General features: G+C 40.3%; 1 protein-coding gene across 3 annotated transcripts in view; it reads right to left on the reverse strand.

Moving 5' to 3' along the window:
* The window catches only part of kcnq1.2 (potassium voltage-gated channel, KQT-like subfamily, member 1.2), a 188,104-nt gene that overhangs the window by 164,531 nt on the left and 2,999 nt on the right, over positions 1–20,574 (reverse strand). For all 3 annotated transcript variants that reach the window (XM_069529029.1, XM_020079206.2, XM_069529028.1), the window contains exons 2-7: positions 18,197–18,841; positions 8,426–8,516; positions 3,902–4,028; positions 3,641–3,719; positions 3,440–3,536; positions 1,682–1,822 (exon numbers count right to left, since the gene is read on the reverse strand). In XM_069529029.1, coding sequence (XP_069385130.1) covers positions 1,682–1,822; positions 3,440–3,536; positions 3,641–3,719; positions 3,902–4,028; positions 8,426–8,516; positions 18,197–18,678 — 1,017 coding nt within the window. In that variant the 5' untranslated portion in view covers positions 18,679–18,841. The remainder of the gene's footprint in view (positions 1–1,681; positions 1,823–3,439; positions 3,537–3,640; positions 3,720–3,901; positions 4,029–8,425; positions 8,517–18,196; positions 18,842–20,574) is intronic.

The following is a 20,574-nucleotide window of genomic DNA, read 5'->3' on the forward strand; positions in this document are numbered from 1 at the left end:
GGGGCAAACAAATGCCTCTTACATTTGCATGTACACCCACTCTGAAAGCCAAGCCAATTCTGACACATTCAGAACGCGCTGCAGTGGGTGTCTATAGGGTGTCACTGTGGTGCGCTAACAAAGCAGCTGATGTAAGGTGAGATACTTAAAAAAGCTTTGGGAGTTTAAAAAAAAGAAGAAGGAGCTGAGGCAGGGGGGTACATGTGCATGTGTGTGTGTGTGTGTGTGTGTGTGTGTGTGTGTGTGTGTGTTGGGGGGGATGGGTGGAGTAGTGGGGGTTGTGGTTAATCCCTCATCCACAAATCCGATGACTAAACAATGTCCTCCAGACCATCAGAGTGGAATGGTCTGCTCAAAAACACCCCTCTCATTCAGACTGTAGGGTGTGTGGCACAAACCTCTTCATGTCGACACAAGAGGTCACAAACCAGTTCTCTGAATATGTGCGCGTCTGTATGCAAACACAAACAAACCCTGCCCTGATCTGCATGTCGTGTACACTGTATGTGCGATTACACTCCATTCAAATTGTACATGATCGCATACAAACAAATGGCAAATTTAGTGTGTCACACTTTAAAAAGGGACACTCATGAAGTTGGATGTGAAGGTTGAAAACAAATTTGCCAAAGACAAAGAAAAGCAGGGAAAGTTTAGCAGAGGGCGAGAGGAACGAAGGGAGGAAGGGAGGGAGAGTGAGAAGAGGAGGGGATATGAATCATGGCGTCGGCTTGTCCTCCAGCTGTGCTCTGCACCTGCACGTCCGATTGTGGCAAAGGAGAGGGAACATGCAGTGGGAGAGTTTAGCATTCTACAATCAGCGTTATCTCATTTCAGTAAGCGCACGCACGCGCACACACACACGCACACACACACACACGCACACACACACACACAATAACCTGACCATGCTGCCTATTATAACAGCTATTGTATTGCTCTCAAGTTTACAGTCTCAGAAAAACAAAAAGGTGCAAATACCAGACCGTGATTCTTTTCTTGACAATTGGAACAGAGCAACACAAATAAGAGCTTTTCTTCCACTAGTGAGGAGCACTGTGACCCCTCTAACCTTCGTTACACAAAGGTAGTAATCCCACAATTACAATTTTAATTAAGGGACCTGACACTTTATATTGGTGCTTTAAAAAGTGCTTTGAGCCAAAGAGCTCAGAGGTGAATGGTTTATTACCGTCTCTTTGTGGCGCACTGATCCCCTGCACAAGGCTGCCATAGGTTTCTTATTACTCTGCGCTTTTAATTCAAATGTTTAATTAACTGCTCTGGGAACCCGAGCCTCCGCACACAGAAGAAAAAAGACGAAAACAGCTCCACTCACGAAAAACATCTACACACCTGACTGTGTTGCACCAACATGTGCATGCTGCACGTAAAACACAATGAAGAGAACTTGGGGGAAAAAAATGGTTTATAACTGGTCGAACTAGAGTGGCCACCCATCTCCATTTCTCCAGCTAAGACTCCACTTGAGTGCTCATTGTACATATAAGTTGTTACAGCTCTTCAGAAAGAGGATTTGCGCGTGGAGCAAGGAGCATTCAAGGATCCCAGTAATATATGCATAGCGGAATTCTGAAAATATGCTCATACAAAAACATCATTGAAAGACTAAACAACAAAGAATTACAACAGATTTCTTTTGCTAGATTGTCCGCCTTACCACGCCCCACCACAGGGCATCAGCGTAGCTGGAGAAGCCCGTCTTGCCCTCCTCATCCACAGCATCCTTCTCCGCCAAGTAGACAAAGTAGGACGAAAAGATCAGGCCCAGGAATCCGATGTACAGAGTAGTGATCAGCTCCTGGAAAAAAACAAAACATAGTTGAAAATTATACTAAGAAAATGTTGTATGAGAGAGTACCATGTATGAAGAGTATAACATAAATATAAATATATATATTATCCGCTCTGGTTTGCTCTGCCAAAGATGTAATTGACAACAGCAGCTATCAATGCAGCACGCTCAATCCCTCATGTCTTTCTACACTCATCATGCTTTTCTCCTGAATATAGGAAATATCAGTGACTCTTAAAGCTAAAATGTATTAAATTGCTTTTAAGGGCAAGGCCAAGTTTATTTGCAAAGCACATTTAACGACAAGGCAATTAAAAGTGCTCGACATAAATAGAAAAGGCATCATGACTGTTATAAAAAGACTAGAAGCCAAATGAAAAGGGTTGCATAGAGGACAAAAATACATAAGAAATGTGTAATTTTGTGATGTAATATAAAAAGCATTTATTTAAAAGAACTAAGAGTCACAGCAGACCTGCAGCTCTACAGGAGCTGGTTCAACATATGTGAAGCATAAAAACGTAATGCTTTTTGTCTCTTGGGACAGAAAGCAGACCTGTGGGGTCTGGACGGCTCGTGACGCAGCAGTAGATCAGATATGTATTTTAAACTGTTCAGTTGCTTTATAAAACACAAGCTTTATTTGTATGTAAATGATTTTATAGACAGGGAGCCATCTCCCTGAGTTTGATGGTGCTTTTGGGCCTAATGTCATTAGCATCCTAGTGTGTGCATACTGCTGAGCCCAGTCATATGTCGGACAGGTCCCCCACCACCTTCTGAATAACAGGAAGGATTAACAGGATGTGGTGGTTATTATAGTTGACTATTATACAGTGATCTACATTCAGACAAGCTGTAAGCATATAAGGGTTGAGTTAAGGTGACTATTTGTAATTTATTTTTAAAGTATTTGATGCTTCTATAAAAGTGTCATGGCGGAGTGAGAGCACAGTTTCTGGTCTTTGTGCTCTTTTCCTTCAGAGCTAAAGAGGTCGAAACCCATGTGAATAGGAAACCATGTCTCTATGAAAACCAGTGTGGACCGCTACACATTTCCACTAAACAGAGCAGATCATTTGATAAAGTGGTCATATGACAACAGGGAGATAGCAACAAATCACGTTTCTTGGTTCCGTCTTAAGCGTTTTGTTTTCTTGACCTTTACACGCGATCCTCAGTGATCATTCGTGCTCTTATACATCAAAGAGACATGAATGTCCGGTTTGACTATAACCAAAGAACACGGTCGACTTCAGAGATTAACATTACATCCTCTGACTTCATTATGTGTCAGCCTGAGAAAATACTGCAAACAACTGTACCAGAATGGAAAAATGTAGAGCCAACCTTGACTCTCTTCTCCTTATGAAGCCTGGTCTCCTGTGGATTATTTGTGCACATGTGCATGTATTTCTGATTGCGCACACAGGATTTGTTGGTATGGTATGGATTACAGCAGTTTATCTGCAAGCTGTACAGGCAGCCTATAGAAGAAACTGCTGCTAAATAAAGCAACAAAACTGTTCTAGTCGTTCTATATGTGATTTTAAAAAGTACTTAGAAACAAGGCAATGCATTAACACACTGATAAGAGCAGCAGCCTGAATACTTTGAACCCACCTGTCGATGAATGAAGACTACAGATCCCAGGAGCCTCCATGTTCCCCCCTGTCGATCCACGTGCAGCATGCGCAGGATTTGGAGGAACCGGATGCCCCTGCAACACATAACACAAACTCATCTGTCTCATCATCTTCTGATCGCTTGTCAGCTATGTGAGAAAAATAATAAAATAATGCAGAGCGAAAATAACTGCTGTACCTGATGGCAGACGTGGCGAAGACTTGGCCATTGGACCCAACACCGAGCACAATGATTGAGGCAATGACCACTATTAAATCTGTGAGATGGAAAAGAGACACACAGACAAAACAACAAAAAAGATTATCGTAAAATCAGGGTTACAATCATTTCAGTTTTAATGAAGCTGTGCACGAGAACAAAGTTTGAATGATCTTAGTTTTTAATCTACGAGACAAATCCATGAGATTAAATGGGAACAAAGAAAAATGCCAGGTGCACCTATGATTGATATGGGCTTCCTGATAAAGCGGAGGCGTCCTTTGATGCCTGAATATTTGTTGCGACAGCCTGCTGACCACAGCCGCACCACGTACTCCGTGCCAAAGAAAAGCACCAGCACAATCTCCTGCGGATCACAATGCAAACAACATGAGCAAGGGTTACATTAATCCATATGTACAGAGACAATCATTGCAAAACACATACGGGATGAGGGCAAGTGGAAGCAGATAAGGTATCATTTCTAAAAGCGCTGATAACACTGTGCCGTGCATTAAAACTCACCTAAAAGCAATGAGGCCAGTTTAATCAATCATCAAGATTTACGATGTGATAGGAGAGGGTAATGACAGGTGTGTGAGGCGGAGAAAGAGAGACACTGAGGTGGTCTAGTTAGGACCAAGACCACCAAACCACCCAGGAGGAAAGATGGACGTTGATAGCATGGCTGATGACAGCTCATATTAAGACAGGGTCAATGGCTAAGTGATGGAAGCCCCTGGATGAAATGCCATCGCACTGCCTGACAGATAAGAAGAAAAAATAATCAGCTCTGGTGTCGAAACACCTAAAGACAGATAAATATACTTGTTATGAAAAATCCACAAAAGAAAGTTTATGCCAGAGCTGTGTAATCATGCACCTATAGACCTATTGAGTTTCCACGATGTGCCACTGTGCATTGTGTTTTCCTTGAGCGTGCATGCATGTGTGTCCTCTCTGAACTAATTAAGTCCGTCTGATGGAGATCACTTTCCTGGTCACTGCGTATCCATAATATTTGGCCACTATACTGTCTGTTTGAATGTGAGCCTGTGTGGGTGGCCATCTCGTTGATTGCTTGAACTGGCTGCTCCCTGACCGCCCCTTATATGAAACTTAATACCTCGAGCCCTGCTGCAATAACACAGCACCACACAGCCCCAAAAACAATGAGCTGCCAATCACACCAGATACGACTCAGTGTCACTTTCGAGTATCAGAGAGAAAAAAGGTTAGTGCTTTTGTGTATCTTAAGTAATAGCTTGTACAACAGTATGTGTGTAAAACTTATAGTGACAAGGCAGACAGAATGACAGGTCTGTTTTGGCGCTTTTTACATTCGAAGTTTGCCCATATTCAAAAACTCATCATTTTTACAGCTTTAGAGTTTGAGCTTGAGTGGTCTGGCGTGGTATTCCTATATACTCCCTAATCGACTCCATGAATTGCTAATTTTCTGCCACTGAGTTTAAAAACTAAGAAAGAGGAAGAAAAAGGAAGAAAAGAAGACGGAGACTGGCCGAAATGGTTCAGTAAACCTCTATAACATACCCTGATAATTAGGCTGAAATGGTTTCACTTCACAGAACAAACTAGAAGGGCAGTTGGAGCGCTCGACCTCCGCGAATTCTAATGCCCTAACTCGCCATGTTGAAGAAAAGAGGGGGGAAAGAAAATCCTGTTTTATGCTGCTCCAAAATTTAAAAGGGCCGTCCATGGGTCGTGCTCCACCCTTCCAAAAAAATGTCTTTGTTTTGTTTCTTGAAGATTTTTTTTTTTTTTTTAATTTTTAACTAATGTTAAAAGTCACACTAAAACATCAGCACACACACTCTAGTCCTTGTGCCGACACCCATTTCATCAAGCTTCAGTAATTATGACATCTGGGCCACATTTGAAAGTCAAAGGTACACATGAATTGGTGGAATTTGAAGAGATTAGTCATAATAATTCCATAAAGTGGGTCACCCAGATGTTGGGGTGTTTTTTGTGTGGTTATCAGAAACTGGCAAGATCTTGTTTACTGAAAACAGCCGCCTGTTCACGCAGGGGTAATCTCATTCAAAGAGCTGCGAGGGAATTACAGTATCAGATGAAAATGTGATTAGATTGCTTCATCTGTGTCCCGCTACACAGGAGATACACGTAAACACACACACACACAGTCACTCATTACTAAATCTAGATTTACCTGAGCTTCACAAAGCTTTAGCAACTCGTGGATGTTTGACAATTCAGAGTAATGGCCTTGTTATTAATGTTGGATTCCGGACAATAACGTAAATCCCATATAAATTGCACATGTTTCCTCAGAGGTCAGTTGGTTTAAAACACTTTTCTAATCACGTGGCAAAATCATCTCCACTTTGCAGGTACTGGTGCTGCTGATGTGGTTTTAGTATGAATGTGAAAGTGGATTTTAATATAAAAACTGCATATTTGGTGATTACCAACCATCAACTTTCAAAAAAACATATTGTGGCACAGTTCTCGAGGGGAAATTTTATATTGAGAGTAGTGCTAAATGAATTAAAGCCCTATTGTTGTCTGCCCCCACCATCGGTCACACAACTTATGGGTGATAAGTAATGGCCAAAAATGTTCATCATGATGTCCATACAAAACAGACTTTTGACATTTTATCATCGTTGAATCATATTTTCCCAAAGATACATTTGTCACTATGAATATATAACCTAATTATGGCACAAATTCTCAGTTATGATTATCTGTATGACCACCGAAATCGAATTAGTTCATCCTGGATGCAAAGTGAAGGTTTGTGCAAAATTTGAATAAAACCCTGAGAGGTGTATCTGAGAGATTGAGTTCACAAGAAAGGACAGACGGGCAAAACGACAGACACAGAAGAAAACCAGAAGGTAGTTTGTGGAAAACTGGGCAAACACAATGTTGGACACAAGAAAATGAGGAGAATAGTGACGTGATTGTGGATGGGAATTGACTGAATGTAAGACCTTTGATGATCAGATATTTTATGGAACAAAATTGAAAATAATACAGCACCAGGCATAGTTGTGCACCTATATGGCAAAGGCAGAAACATAGTTAAACATTTTGAAATAGGGAAGCAATGAACAAGACCGAGGCAGAAGAGAGGACAAAGACGAGATCCGTGTGACACGTGTGTGTGTCTGTCTGTCTGTGTGTGTGTGTGTGTGTCTGTGTGCCTGCAGGCCTCCTGGCCAGCCTGGCTTTACTTTGGCAGCTGCCCTGAAGGCCAAATATCCTCAAGGACGAATGTCCCTCTCAGCCATTCAAAACAAGCAGAGTGCGACTCATGGATGTCAGCTGACTCTGAAACTTCTAAGTTTAGCTGCCTCCACCAGTATATGCCACCATGACACCACTCGCACAGCTCCACCCCCTCAAACAAACACACAGATACACACACCTACACCACGATAAGGCATTTTCTTATCTCGCAATTCATACTGAAGCAAACCCATCCATAACCATGTCAAAAGAAAAAGCTAAGTAGCAGTAATGGATATTTTTTTATTCTTCGTTATATCGTTGTGGGACTGATAACTACTTATATGTTGAGTAATGAAGCAGCAGAAACAAGGTGTGGAAAGACGAGGGTGGAGCCAGAGACAGAAAAAAAGAAGGGAGAGGCTTGGAGAAAGAGTTAGCGATAACGATGGAGAGTATTTGGCTCTTCCTGAGTATAAATAAATGAATAACTGTGATAGTAGGTCTTCAAAGGGCACTGGCCAAAAGTTTACAGAACACAGTGTCCACTCTGTCCTCTGGTTGCCCCTGGGACTCAGGAGGTGGTAGATGTGTTTGTTCTTATGGGTGTGTGTGTGTGTGTGTGTGTGTGTCTGTGTAAATTGTGCATGAGTATGCGGTAGCTACATGTGTATTTATATTCACAGTGTGCTGGCAAGAGACAGATGACAGCAGCCGTAATTCTCTCGTACCTGTTGTAAGCCCTGGATTTATTGCATCATTTAGCAGCTTTAACAGCCTAATAAGCCACAAAATAATCAATTTAGCAGCAAGTGTCAGCAAGTAGAGTCTGTGTGGAGCCAAATGTCCTGCACAACTAGTGGAATCACAATAGATTTAAAAACAATGCCTCCTGAGCATGAAATCTATGTGCACGATGTTGCTTACAGTCAAGTGTTTTGGGTGGCTATAATGCAAGCTGGTCAAGTGGATTAACTTTTTATTAAGTGCAAGATATTAATCTTTTTAAAATCTTTGTGTTGAGGTGTAAGATGGCGGGTAAGACCCAACCCAACCAAGATCCTCTGTCTCCATCATGTGGACACAGGTGGGTACTGCAGTAAAGCATAAACACCCATGTGTCTTTTTTTCTGTTTAGAAAATAGCACTTTTGAGTTTTACACAAAAAAAAGAATGTCAAGTGTGTTATTGTTAGTATGCATCACCGAATTCTCTCAGCAGAGCAGTGATAACTCCTAAATGAACAGATACGTCACAATTTTGAATGAATGGATTAAATGTTAAATTCACACAGTAAAAGTTATCAGAGCTTCAAATGTTTATTTTAGGGCTAGCAAAACTTTAAAACCCCAAATCATTTTACAGTGGTATAATCAAGAAAGAAAAGCAGCAAATCATTGAATAATTAAAAACTAATGCCTATTTCCCATCAACTTGTGGGTTTGTCTGTACTATTGATGCAACCATGAACCTGCAATAACCCACGAGTCAGTTATGAATATGGATTTGAGCTTGTTTGAGAAAGAACACAATGAAAGTACTCACCATCCAGAAGAGGGTTCCAGTGGCAAAGTCTGCATACTGCTCTATAGTTGACAAGACACTGAAGATAAGACACACCAGGACCATGACAAAGCTGTGGAGAGGGACAGTGTTTTCATGTCAGGCGTCACCACAAATTCAATTTCACAAGGTAAAAAATTGTACATAGAAATAAAAGCATTTATTCTTTTCAATTTTATGAACAGCATTTTAGTTTTAAAAAGGCATCAATCACTTCATTTGTTTTCAAAGAGGAATTTGTACATACATGGTCTACGAATACAAATTCATGAGGGGGACATCCCCAAGCTAATTGAAGGTGAGGGTAAAGGAATAGGAAAGGGGGAGAGGAAGGAGGGATGCCGGGAGGAAGGTGAGGCTGCAACAAATTATTATTTTCATTATTAATACATTTTCTGATATGTATTTATCAGGGGCTATTAATTATAGCCCGACATATGAACATGTTTACATCTTCACACATGCATTAACTTATTTCATCATATACATTACATATAAAAACAAGCATACACACACAAACACAGACTTCCAAACACTGTATGATAACGTATGGACTTAAGACTGAGACTGCTTTCCCATTCACACATTTTCCGGTTTATATGGGTTTATTTTTTATTATATAGTTTTTGCTTCTTTTTTTTCATCTGCTATTTCTGTACAACTTTTGGGAATTTTTCGTAACTTTCACTTGAGTTACTTACTTCTTCAACCACTGCACTGTTCATTCACTTAGTCACTCATTCATATTTTTTTAAGGAGCTCATGAGGGGCCTTTTCTGTTTTCCAGCAGAATCAGCCTTGTTGCGTTTTCCCCATGCAGGAAATAATCCTTGGGACACACACATCTTTTAAGTGGTTTTACATGACGTTTGCATGCACCACCATCACGATCAAGCTCACTTTAAAAACATACAGCAGTGGGTGCATTATGAGGCTGTGGACTACAAGCGGGATTACATGTCATATGCTTGAAGGGTTATGTAAGTATCTGTTGTTTAATATTATTCATGTAACATAAAATAATCCAGAAACATGTGCAGTATAGATTCCGGCCGAATGGATGAACTGGATGGAAGATGTGGATTTTGTAGCACACAGGAGGTTTGATCAACAATGTTAGAAAAAGGTGATATTTCTTTACTGAATCACACGCCCCCTTGAGGCCAACTTCGATACGCGACATGATTCAGATAAAAGGTGTGCATTGTTTCAAAAAGGTCTAATATCTGGTCTGTCAGTGGTAGAATAACTATGAGACAGTTGTTTAATGGAAGGTAAGACTCCTGAGGGAGGATTCCCTTTACACACGGACTATGAAACATTGGCCAGATGGGACAGTGATTTTACTCAATGGAGGATTACTTCTCACAACACCACCCCCTCACCCGCCCCAAAATTACACACACAACTCCCTCTCTCGGATGCTGCTTCAAACATAAATGCAGGCAAAATACAGAAGCATTGGAACACAATGTTCTGAGCGTATTTCTGGACCTCTAAAGACGCCAGTCATCAGCAGGAGGGTGAGCTGAGGTGACATCATCTGCTGCCATTCAGTGCAATGTCATGAACTTTCCATTTTTTTTCATCCAGGCTGAGGCACAGACTCAACCTAGGGTGGTGATGAGTGAGTGAGGGTGCTATCTTGGTTTGCTCCTCTCTTTGCTCTGGAGTACTGGACAGCCACATGTCTTGCACTGGCTACTCGTCTGAGCCTTCAGCTTTGAAATCAGCCAGTCACATCTTGGTGGATGACACTTGGAGGTAGCCAATGAGATTCCACAGTTTGACACGCCCTCTGTGTAGTGTCCTCGCCATATGGGACTGAAGGATTTTAGGTGTGTATGACAACTGAAAAGTAGGCTTAAAGCCAGTCCAAGCTCTGCAGAGTGCATGCTTTTGACTAAAAGCCAAACACCTAGGACACCATGTGAAGTCAAAGAGGAACAGGAACAGTTACAGCCTATTCAACTACAACTACATTTAATAGTTATAAGTTAGAATAGTTAAAAGTTCAGACGTGAGAAATAAAGACTGAATAAGAAATTAAGGATGATTGCAGCAGCTCTTGAAAGTCAACTGCATTGCAATTATTCATGAAAATGTAGATAGTATTAAAATTAAAAAATAAATAAAAACAGTGACACTCTCTAAAAAAAATATCTTATATGATGCAAACAAACTGGGTGGCATTAACTATTTGGGAGAAAAGAGAGCAGACAGACGAGGGCAGGTAAAGTCAACTCAAAACCAATTTTCCTTGTGTTGAAATGAGATCATCCTATTAGGATGAGCATAAATATGATGTCATGGCCATGTAGGTCATTGACAAGGTCCAGTAATCTGTGTTCTCTTCAGTACCTGGGACTATGGCATTTGTTTGATTTTAAATGGATAACATTGTACTGCAATATCCCAGAAATACTGCACCAACAGTGGGCTAAATGTCAGAATAACAGGATAGGTCATCCAGCACAAGGCTGCAGCCAGTTCTGTATTCCATGTGACTCATTGGAGCAACATGACTGTAGTATATTCTCTGGTTAAAATCTAAATGGCCTCATGTCAGCATAGCATTGCCATTTAAGGAAGCATTGAGTATATAAAGCATACGGTATATTGTGGTACACATTTGGGATGTTTTTTTTAAGAAAACTCTTTCAGAGCACAAACATTCTAAACATTTAACTGAGGGGGTACCCCATATATCAAAATGCCCACTGTGTTACACAGGCACCCTGACACACAGTGTTATTAGTAAGTGAGTGAACCATTGATAACATCAACACACTCTTTTTGCCCTTTACAGACATGAACTCCACAAGATTGCCAAAACATTTGTTTTGGACATTTTTCTTGAGATTGCCTTTCACGTATGAAAAACGCAGAAGGAGGTCCTGTCTGATTTTGGAGGGTTTCTGGGTCACACCATAGATTGGGTTGACTATTTGGGGAGCTGATGTTGCCCTTTTTTAGATAAAATGTTTAGTCGCCACCTGGTGTACACATTAAATATTTTTTTCTCCAAGACAGTTTCTGTCATTTTAGGTAGTTCTTATCACACTGACGTATATTGGCCAACAAGAGTTCATTTTTCCAGTAATTTTGGTTTTAATTAGATATCTGATGCTATAAAATGGGGTGAAACATCACGATTGACAGCTGAATGACTGTGTATAGACTGAACCTCGCTATCACGCCTCCATCCTCAAGTGTCTACGGCGCAGTCTCTTGCTCCAAATGCACAAGATGGCAGCATAGTGAAAATGACCTAAATTGCCATGTTTCATGTTCTCTGAAGTTTGACACTAATATCCCTTGACACATAAAAACAAGATTAAGATTCAATAAAACATTATACAACATGTCAGGCTGTGTACAGATCATAGCTGGATGGAGTGATTTAGCATTTAGCTAATGTCATATTCTAAAGCGCTCTGCATTGACACCACAGGGAGGTGTCTGCTGCAGACAGGCCTGGGTCACTCACAACCATTAGCCAACCTTATTTAGCCAGGCCAAAACCTCTGAGATCTGATTAAAATAAAACAGCTGGGGCTTTAGTGAGTATTACTGACTGCAGATCCAACAAGCTCCAAGTGCAGCGCAGAGCCACACCAAACTCCATCGACTGAAACTAAGGCAATATAAGCTTAGAATAACATCATCTAAATTCTTGTCCGACTTATGGGATGTAGAATGCAGGTATAAGCAATTGAGTGCCTATTGCGGGCAGCACTCTGCTCTCCTTCTGCTTTCAGCCTGTTACGGTTTCCAAAAGTATGTCTACTATGAGGAACAGTGAGAGCAACCCCTGAGCAACACACTGAAAATGGCCTGTTTGGATGATGTGGATCATCAAATAGCACAGTCGACATACGTCTTTCACCGTTTGTGTTCGGCCTTTCTTTTAAAATGTAGACGTGTCAACAAGGGCATCAGATCAAGCACATTTTCAATAAGTGTTTTACTGAGTTGGACCATTCCACCGACCCAGGACTTCCCGACCCTCTTTACCTGAACCCACACATCTGACACTGCCCCCCCCCCCATTACAAGAACTATCTAGTGCAGTGTGAAAAACTACTTTTTGAAGCCTTGAACATTTCTCTACTGACTCTATATCCAGCGTACATTCAAAACAACCCAGCCTGTAGATCTCACATCTACTTACCTTCACCCTAACAACTCACTTTCTTCTCACTTTGAACCATTCACTGACACTAGTGGCAGCCATGTTGTTTTTACAAAAACACCTGATCAAAGTCCCACCCTCAGCAAAAGCTCCGCCCAGTATCCCAGCCAATCTTCTTTTTTTTTTGTCTCTTATTAGAACACTGAAACATATTCCTGCATTTTTTTATGTCCTGCCACTAACTTGTCAACACTGTATTGAAAATTATTTTAAATATTTATAACAATACATTTACATATAAAATGCTGGCAATAAAGAAACACTGCTATGGCTGTTTGTACATACTGGCTGTATGTGTGCTCCCATAATAAATGTCTTGGTGTTAGGTGACTGAACATCCTTTATGTTTACATATTTGTCGAACACTTAGGTTTCTCTGGGGTTTACCCACATCTCCATTCTGAGGCTGCTCCATACATCACATGAGAAATTTTAACAAGTATAAACTTCAATAAGCAAATTGCCCTGGACATCCGTGTTCGCTCTTTCCTAACCCCCCCTCCTCCACATCCCATGTACAGAGGAGCTTAGCCTGGATTACACCACATCAGCCACCAGACGCAAATGTAAATATTCCATCCTGGCTAAGCTATGATCTCGTCCACCACATACTTGGAAAATAAATGTAAATCTTCTTACAGGTTAAAGGACGAGATGAATGTAAAGAGAAAAAGCTGGGGGAGATATCAGACAACAGCAGCAGTTTCGTCCGGAACCACTGACTTCAGCAGATGTATGTCAGATTCAGCATCAGTTACATGCCGCTGTCAATTCATAATTCCTTAAGCTTCCCTAAGCTTCATTTATACACCAATGCAAAGTAAACAATTACAATAGGGAATCATGTTCAAGCCACCTTTTCCTTTTTTTAAGTTCACATGGTCTCGTGCCTCATACAACATCCTTTGATGCCATAAAAAACTAAATAACCCTCCGAGGTAGAAATTTTTTTTTTAAACATTTTTTTTTTAATGACTGGTCATGAATTGGCTACTGATAGCCATTTAAGAAAGAAGTTGTCTCACAGCCTTTGAAATATCTGATTGGCATTTCTGATCGCCCTTTATTGAGACCACCGATCATACCAATAGAATGAGTATTAGCTGAGAGGATAAGGTGGGTCAACTTGTGTAAAACTGACTTGCTGATATGTCAATTAGTCATGTCAGAAATAATTCAAATAAAATATAATTTCAGATGAAGTCTTAAATGAAAAAAATGACTAAATAAAATGCTTTTTTTCATCTTCTCAAACAAAAATATCATATTATACTGAATATCTTTAAGGTTTAGATAGTATGTTGGATAAAACATGACATGTGAAATCATCTGCTTGGATTTAGAGAGTTAGATTAGGATTGTAAACAGACATTTATGACTAAAGCATTAATGGAGATATAATCTGCATATGAATAAAAAAATGTATAAATATATTTTTAATATTTAAAGCTCATTAAATCTAAATCATTTTACACAGAGGCCTCACAGTAGATACTGACTGGTTAACCAGTCTGTAAATATATATATTGACTACATGACTGGTGACTTCCCCACTGGCATTTCATTTCGCAGTCAAAGTCCTCAATGGCAGTTATAGTGTGTGTTACTAATGAGAAATGGAAGTGACCCATACAATAGACCTTGTTCAGTCAGCAGATATCCAATAAGAGTTTTGTTTCCTATTGCCTGGAAACTCTGGCTGTTTCAATAATCTGCCCAGATACAAAAATACAGAACAAAGTTCTCCAGACAACATCTGGAGAACTTTGTCTTGAGGTGGGCCAGAGGATAAACAGGTGCAGTGCTTTCTCAGTGGCAAACTGGTTGTAATGACGACACAGTGAAAAATACCTTTTTCAGAGAACAGCATCTTGATTAAAAACATGAATAATTAAAAAATAATTAATTTCTTAAAATTAATTTAATGAAATTCTTCTGTACCTCACCGAGCTGTAAGAAACTGAACTTTGAGTGTTTGAGAGAACCAAGATGTATGGCTGTAATCTGCTTGATCTATGGGAAGGGTGAATGTTTATTCCCTTTGGTTATGTAAAAGATTCAGAGGGAGTGGCCCAAACGTGAAGGCGATCATGGCCCCAGGTTGTCTGTGTGCTGGTGAGTCTGCATCCATTGCATAAGACTCTTTTGGACACATGTCCATGTATGATGTACCGAGGTCAAGGGATTTCTATCCACTCTGTTTAACTCTGGCCTCATTAGTGTGGTATGTGCTTGGATGTATGTGCTTCTGTCTGTCTACTCTGGGGTTAGACAGATATGAAATCTAATAATATATTTCGTGCTTTTTTTATTAAATCAACCAATTTTATAGGATGGAAAATGTTCCTTGAAGATTACTTAATATAAAATCTGCAACTTTGTTTGCATACATTTCATCAAATTATTCGATTTAAAATCTTTCATGAGATTTAATCCTTATCTTGATGTTTGTAGAGCACTTTAGTGTTTGAGTTTATAAAATAGATTATTTTATTTAAAAATGTGCAAGGCCACATAAGGTATGTATTTCCTTGCCTTAAGTATTAAACATGTCAAAATAGTAAGAAAAAAAACTTTTTTCAGTTTCTCAATTTTTTTTCAATGGGTTTGCACCTTGCACAATAATAAAACCCTCAAAGCAACTTTAATTATAAAAAAAATGCAATGAAATTCACTATTAGTATAATAATATAGGATAAATAAAAACTTTTATCCAAAATGTTCTTTATTATCTATGGACCAACTTTAAAAGTGATCAAATCTATTAACTAGTACAGACAAAGCCCACTTAAAGGATGCGTTCAACACATACTGTCTATATCTAATGCAATTACAGTATGTGTAATATGTCAAATACATATTCTGTAGATCTGGTGTTATTCTGTTCTGGCACCTGTTGATTAGATGCTCTGAAAGAGCCAAATGGAGTGTTGATTTCAAACTTCCAGCTTGTTTAATTGGGGTCTAAAGTTCTCAGGTGGGAAAAGGCTGATTTTTCAAGTCAGTGGTTAAGGTTATAGGTTTAGGCCACATGGTAAAGAATCAATTGAGGTTAGTTCAAGTGTTATTGCTTTTTGTCAAAGCACTTTGTAAACTCTGGTTTTAAAGGTTTAGGGGTTAGGGTCACCAGTCTATGTGATGTCCTCAAAAGTGACCTGTGATAAAGTGTGTGTCTGTGTGTGTGTGTGTGTGTGTGTGTGTGTGTGTGTGTGTGTGTGTGTGTGTGTGTGTGTGTGTGTGTGTGTGTGTGTTACCCTAGCCTAATACAGACCAGGCCAATTAAGGCTGTCAAGAGTGCAGCCCTTTATTTGTCTCTTCTCTCCTGCCAATCTCTAAAGAGGCCAGGAAAAGAGATGGCCACCAGCAATCGACAAGTAAGAGTTACTTAAAGGAGTGTCAGCGGGGATCAGTCAGAGGGGGTTAATATTAAATGAAGGAAAGGCTCGGGTTTTCCCTCCTCTGTGATGGGAGAACATTAGAGCCTCAATTACTGCTGGACCAGATTAGATCAGCAATGTGAGGCACAAAAACATAATCTCTGTTTCCATCAGCTGTGAGTGTCAGAGGTAGGATTTTAATGAGAGACACTCATTCTGCTGCTCTTCAAGAAAAAAATGAAACAGATGGGGATGAAACATGTTGGGCATAACTGCTATTTTAATGACTGACATATTTAATTCATTAAATCAGTTGAATACAACTGAGCCAAAGCACTAGAGGGGGGTCAGTGTGTTTCTATGTTGCAGGAACAGGACTCTTCAGAGCTTATAGACCTACAGATTTTTTTGCATGCATGTATTCTGATTATTTACGGCACTGTCCCTGTCTAAGGTCTACTTAGACACAACATGGAATATGGCGTGTGCCTCTCAGATAATTAATGATGCAGTTTAGAATGCATTAATACACCTGCAGCAGCAGCGTACACACACGCACACACAACCTGCATTCAGCTGCTCGATCTGACTCTGCTGCTGTTTGATTTGCACTTGATTCTTAAATTCACTGACTTTACACCATATCTGCACTGGACACTGATTTTTACCAACATGTGGGTGCAGGTATTGTTTTTCAAACTGTGAAATGGTTTATTTATTGCAATCACACTTACTCCAGGGAAATGCTACAGCTGATGTAGGGTGAAATTGCAAAAGAGTTGTTGAATCTTGAATCTTGAATATTCACTGTGCCCAGACTACAGGCAAATACAATGTGGAGCTATAGTCCACTGTGGCTGCAGGGTTGAGGCACAGCTAAATAATTCCTTAAAACACTGAATTTTGTAGTATTCATTCTGTCACCAATGGAAACACAACAATTCTGCTTTGACTCAATGTGTGATTCAGCTGAATGGAAACAGAGTTCATCAGAGGCCTTTCGACAGAACTTCTATTATTATCGTTCATATTTCCATCTAATCTGGTCTAAATCCATGTGCTCACGGCTTACTATGACATCTGGGACTCAACTGTGGGACACTTCAGAGATCATAAAAGATGCTTTAGTCACATGTTCAGGGGTATTCTCTGCCGTGACGTTTTTATCTAAAAAAACAAAAGCTACGATAAAGTGCTATAATGCACAATTGTTTTTCCCATAAATGAAATCTTTTAATCTTTCCACCATATATTTTTTTATCTTACTAACTAATTTTCTAGAATATTTGAATGAAATTAAAATGAAACATGCTGCATAAATTACCTGGTTTCTTCTGCAAAAACATACAATATATACTATACTATACTGCAGCACAGTTTCTTCCCATCATTATGCTTTCTGAAACACACAGTCCAAACATTTGAATGCCAACAAAGGAGAGACAGTGTTCTTAAGAGGCGGTTAATAACATGACTCAGGTGGGTTATGTTTTAACTGTGGGTCAAGTGCTGCTGGGCAGGTCAGGTCAGCAGTATCGAGAAGACAGCCCCATGTTTCATGCATGAGGTGGATGATTTATTGACAGTAAGGAAGACCAGAGAGGAGACGGAGCTCATCAGGGCCAGAGGGGTGGTTGACCAGATCGCATTGACCTGCTTCTGTTGAGCTAAAACAAGGGCTGACAGCCGACAGGCCACACACACCTCTCCCTTACTTAGTGGGAACCAGAACCTAATACTGGAAGGAGCTGCACTAGATGTAATTAACAAGAGGGGGACTGGAGCTGAGGAAGAGACACCACGCTGGCCTGTGTCGCCTAAGACAGATACTCAACTTGTCTTTATGCTGAATGTTTAACAGCTTTAGCGCTGATATGAAAGTTAGACCTCATTGGGTTTAGATGTACTTATTTTACTACAGTCAGATCTCGTAAACGGTTTTTGTTTCTTTTTTAATTTGGTTTTTAACTTTTGGAAGTTCTTTTCGATTGTGTTGACAGAGATAGTTCTCCCTGAGCGCTCCTAATTGTGTGAATTCACAAAAATTCATCTCAATGTTCTTAGCACCATCTTGTCAACCTCTGTGGTCCTCTATCGTCCTGTCCGCTAATTCTGCCCTGCTCCCAAATTGACCTGAAGCTGCACTGAAATCACTACACACTGAACCAGACAGATACTCACACAAGGAAGTGGTAGAGGAAGCATTTCAGTCCAGCAGGTCTCTCTAGGAAGTTGTAAACATCCCCCTGCATGCTAGTCTTGATGTACGGGCTCTGGAAATCCTTTTGGTGATGATGCAGCCAGCTCGAACGAGGCAGAGGTGGCGGGATAGAGGTGGTCGAGGACAGGTCGTGTATCATCTGCAATGCTGGGTCCTTTGTGTCTGCTGGTGGACAGCAGGAAATGCCTGATCCATTATTCACCGCGGTGGGGTCCAGTTCCAGTGAAACAGGAGAGTAGTGGCTTCTGTCAGGTTCAGGGGCCCGTACGGCAGAAGTGCCCGTCAAGGCTGCGAGGTCAGCGTCCATCTCCTGCTCCAAGCTGAGGCTGGTGCTGGCATATCCATTGGGACTGCAACTTATGAAGGAGCTCCCCATCCTGCTGCCATAGTCATGCTGCACGTGGCATGTCATGTGGAAGGAGTGTGCCCGCCTTTCCCCCATGTTGCCAGGTCACAGATGGTCACGGGAGGCTTGAGAGTCCTGGACGGTCCTGGAGGTTCTGACCAAGATCCTAGGAAGAAGGGTAGAGCCCCGCAGGATTAAACCCCGAGCTCGGCATGGCTAGCTAGCCGCTGCAGACACGAAGCTGCATGTGTGTCTATACCTGCCAGGAAAGAGGTGACATGAGTCAACGAGAGATTAAGATTGATAACAAGCTTCCCCATCTAACAGTGACAATTTAACATCAGCCATAAAAAAACACACAACATAGAAACAAAGTTTAGTTTGCTGAACCACCATAATGAATCATTATCTAGTAGTTATCTAGTAGTTTTTGTTTTCATCATTGTTTGTTTGTTTGTTAGTTAGTAAGCAGGATTAAGCAATCAATTAAGCACATTTTGTGGAGGGGTGAGAAATGACCCCAGGAAGCTCTCATTACATTTTTGGTGCAGATCTAAATAAATAGGTGGATCCAGGAATAATTTAGATTTTCTTTTCAGCGTTTCCTACAGAATTCAATTAATTCAGTCTCTGGTGGTAGCTGGGGAATGAAGATCGCTTTCATGTGTAACAGATTCCAAATGAACAAATCCATTTTTTTAAAGTGAGAGAGAGAACTGCATTGCATGCCAGTTGTGGGTACGTGTACAACTGCAACTTAAAATATGAGGTCTGACTGTCTGCGCTGACAGTAAAAACTTTATGGACAATTGTGCAAGCGAGCATGTAGCAAATAACACTACAGATATGAGTGCACACAGATATACAATTCAACAACGGAGCAAAACACCAAGTTAGAGATCTCCTATGTTATTATGAGAAGTGTAAAAACATTTTAGTTCATTCTGAAACTGTGGTGGGACAGATTAGAATTCTAGCTTTTTTATGTTTTCACACTTCACTTTTTTTCAAGATTATTTTTTATGGCAAAATGTATTTCCAAGGCAAAAAAGAAATTGAAAATTGAATGTTTTGACATGGTCAGTGTTACTGGAAGTGTTGGACTCGCAGAAAAATGAAAACATTTGTACTCTGGGGCTTGTCCATAAACATCTGGGACCAAAGCAGAAAAAACAGAAAACATAAAACTGCACCACAACTGTCATCAGATTAGAATCTGACTAATACTAAAGATGGTTCCCTTCAGCATGATACTTTGGAAATGACCCTCTACATGGATCAGTGACCTGTTGTTCTTTGCTCTCAGATGCCAATTAGGGCTTTTCATTGTATAACAGTCCTACTTCTGGCTCATGGATAGTGTGCACAGCACCATGATGTGTTTTTGAAGCTGTGGGAGGGGGGAAAAGAAAAGGATCGCCATTTGTGAGTAAGAAATCATAATGACATTCTATGAACTTCTGCAAATGTTATGGGCTATTACACTGTGACCTGTGAACATAATAAAAACGGCTACAGCTACATAATATTCCCAGAACAGAATCATGCTTGAGCTAATGTGGCAGCGACAAGTCAACAACACAAGTCCATTTCCACCCGAGGATTTTCTAGCTACATCCTGTTACATAGTCCCTGATGGATGTCAAAACCTGCCTGATGTCCGTCCCATCTGGGGAATGTAAAGTGAATGCACAGCAGGCGCTCTGACAATATTCAAAGAAATATAATCCAGTATATGTTTGCCAGTTTATTAATAGTTACATGTGACATCGCAGAAGCTTCATCAAGCTGAACATTTTTTTTATGGGTTAAAGCCATGGATAGTTGCAGCCATGAAACTAATAAATGTTTGTAAGAGTTTGTCTTTTACGTACCCTTTTTAATTACCTCAGCCAAGGAGGTTATGTTTTCACGCCTGACCATTTGTTTGTTGGTTTGTTTGTGTGATTGTAAGAAAAAATTCACAAAACATACTGAATTGATTTCCATTCT

This window comes from Paralichthys olivaceus, chromosome 7 (assembly GCF_024713975.1).
Source record: "Paralichthys olivaceus isolate ysfri-2021 chromosome 7, ASM2471397v2, whole genome shotgun sequence".
NCBI classification, from domain to species: domain Eukaryota; kingdom Metazoa; phylum Chordata; class Actinopteri; order Pleuronectiformes; family Paralichthyidae; genus Paralichthys; species Paralichthys olivaceus.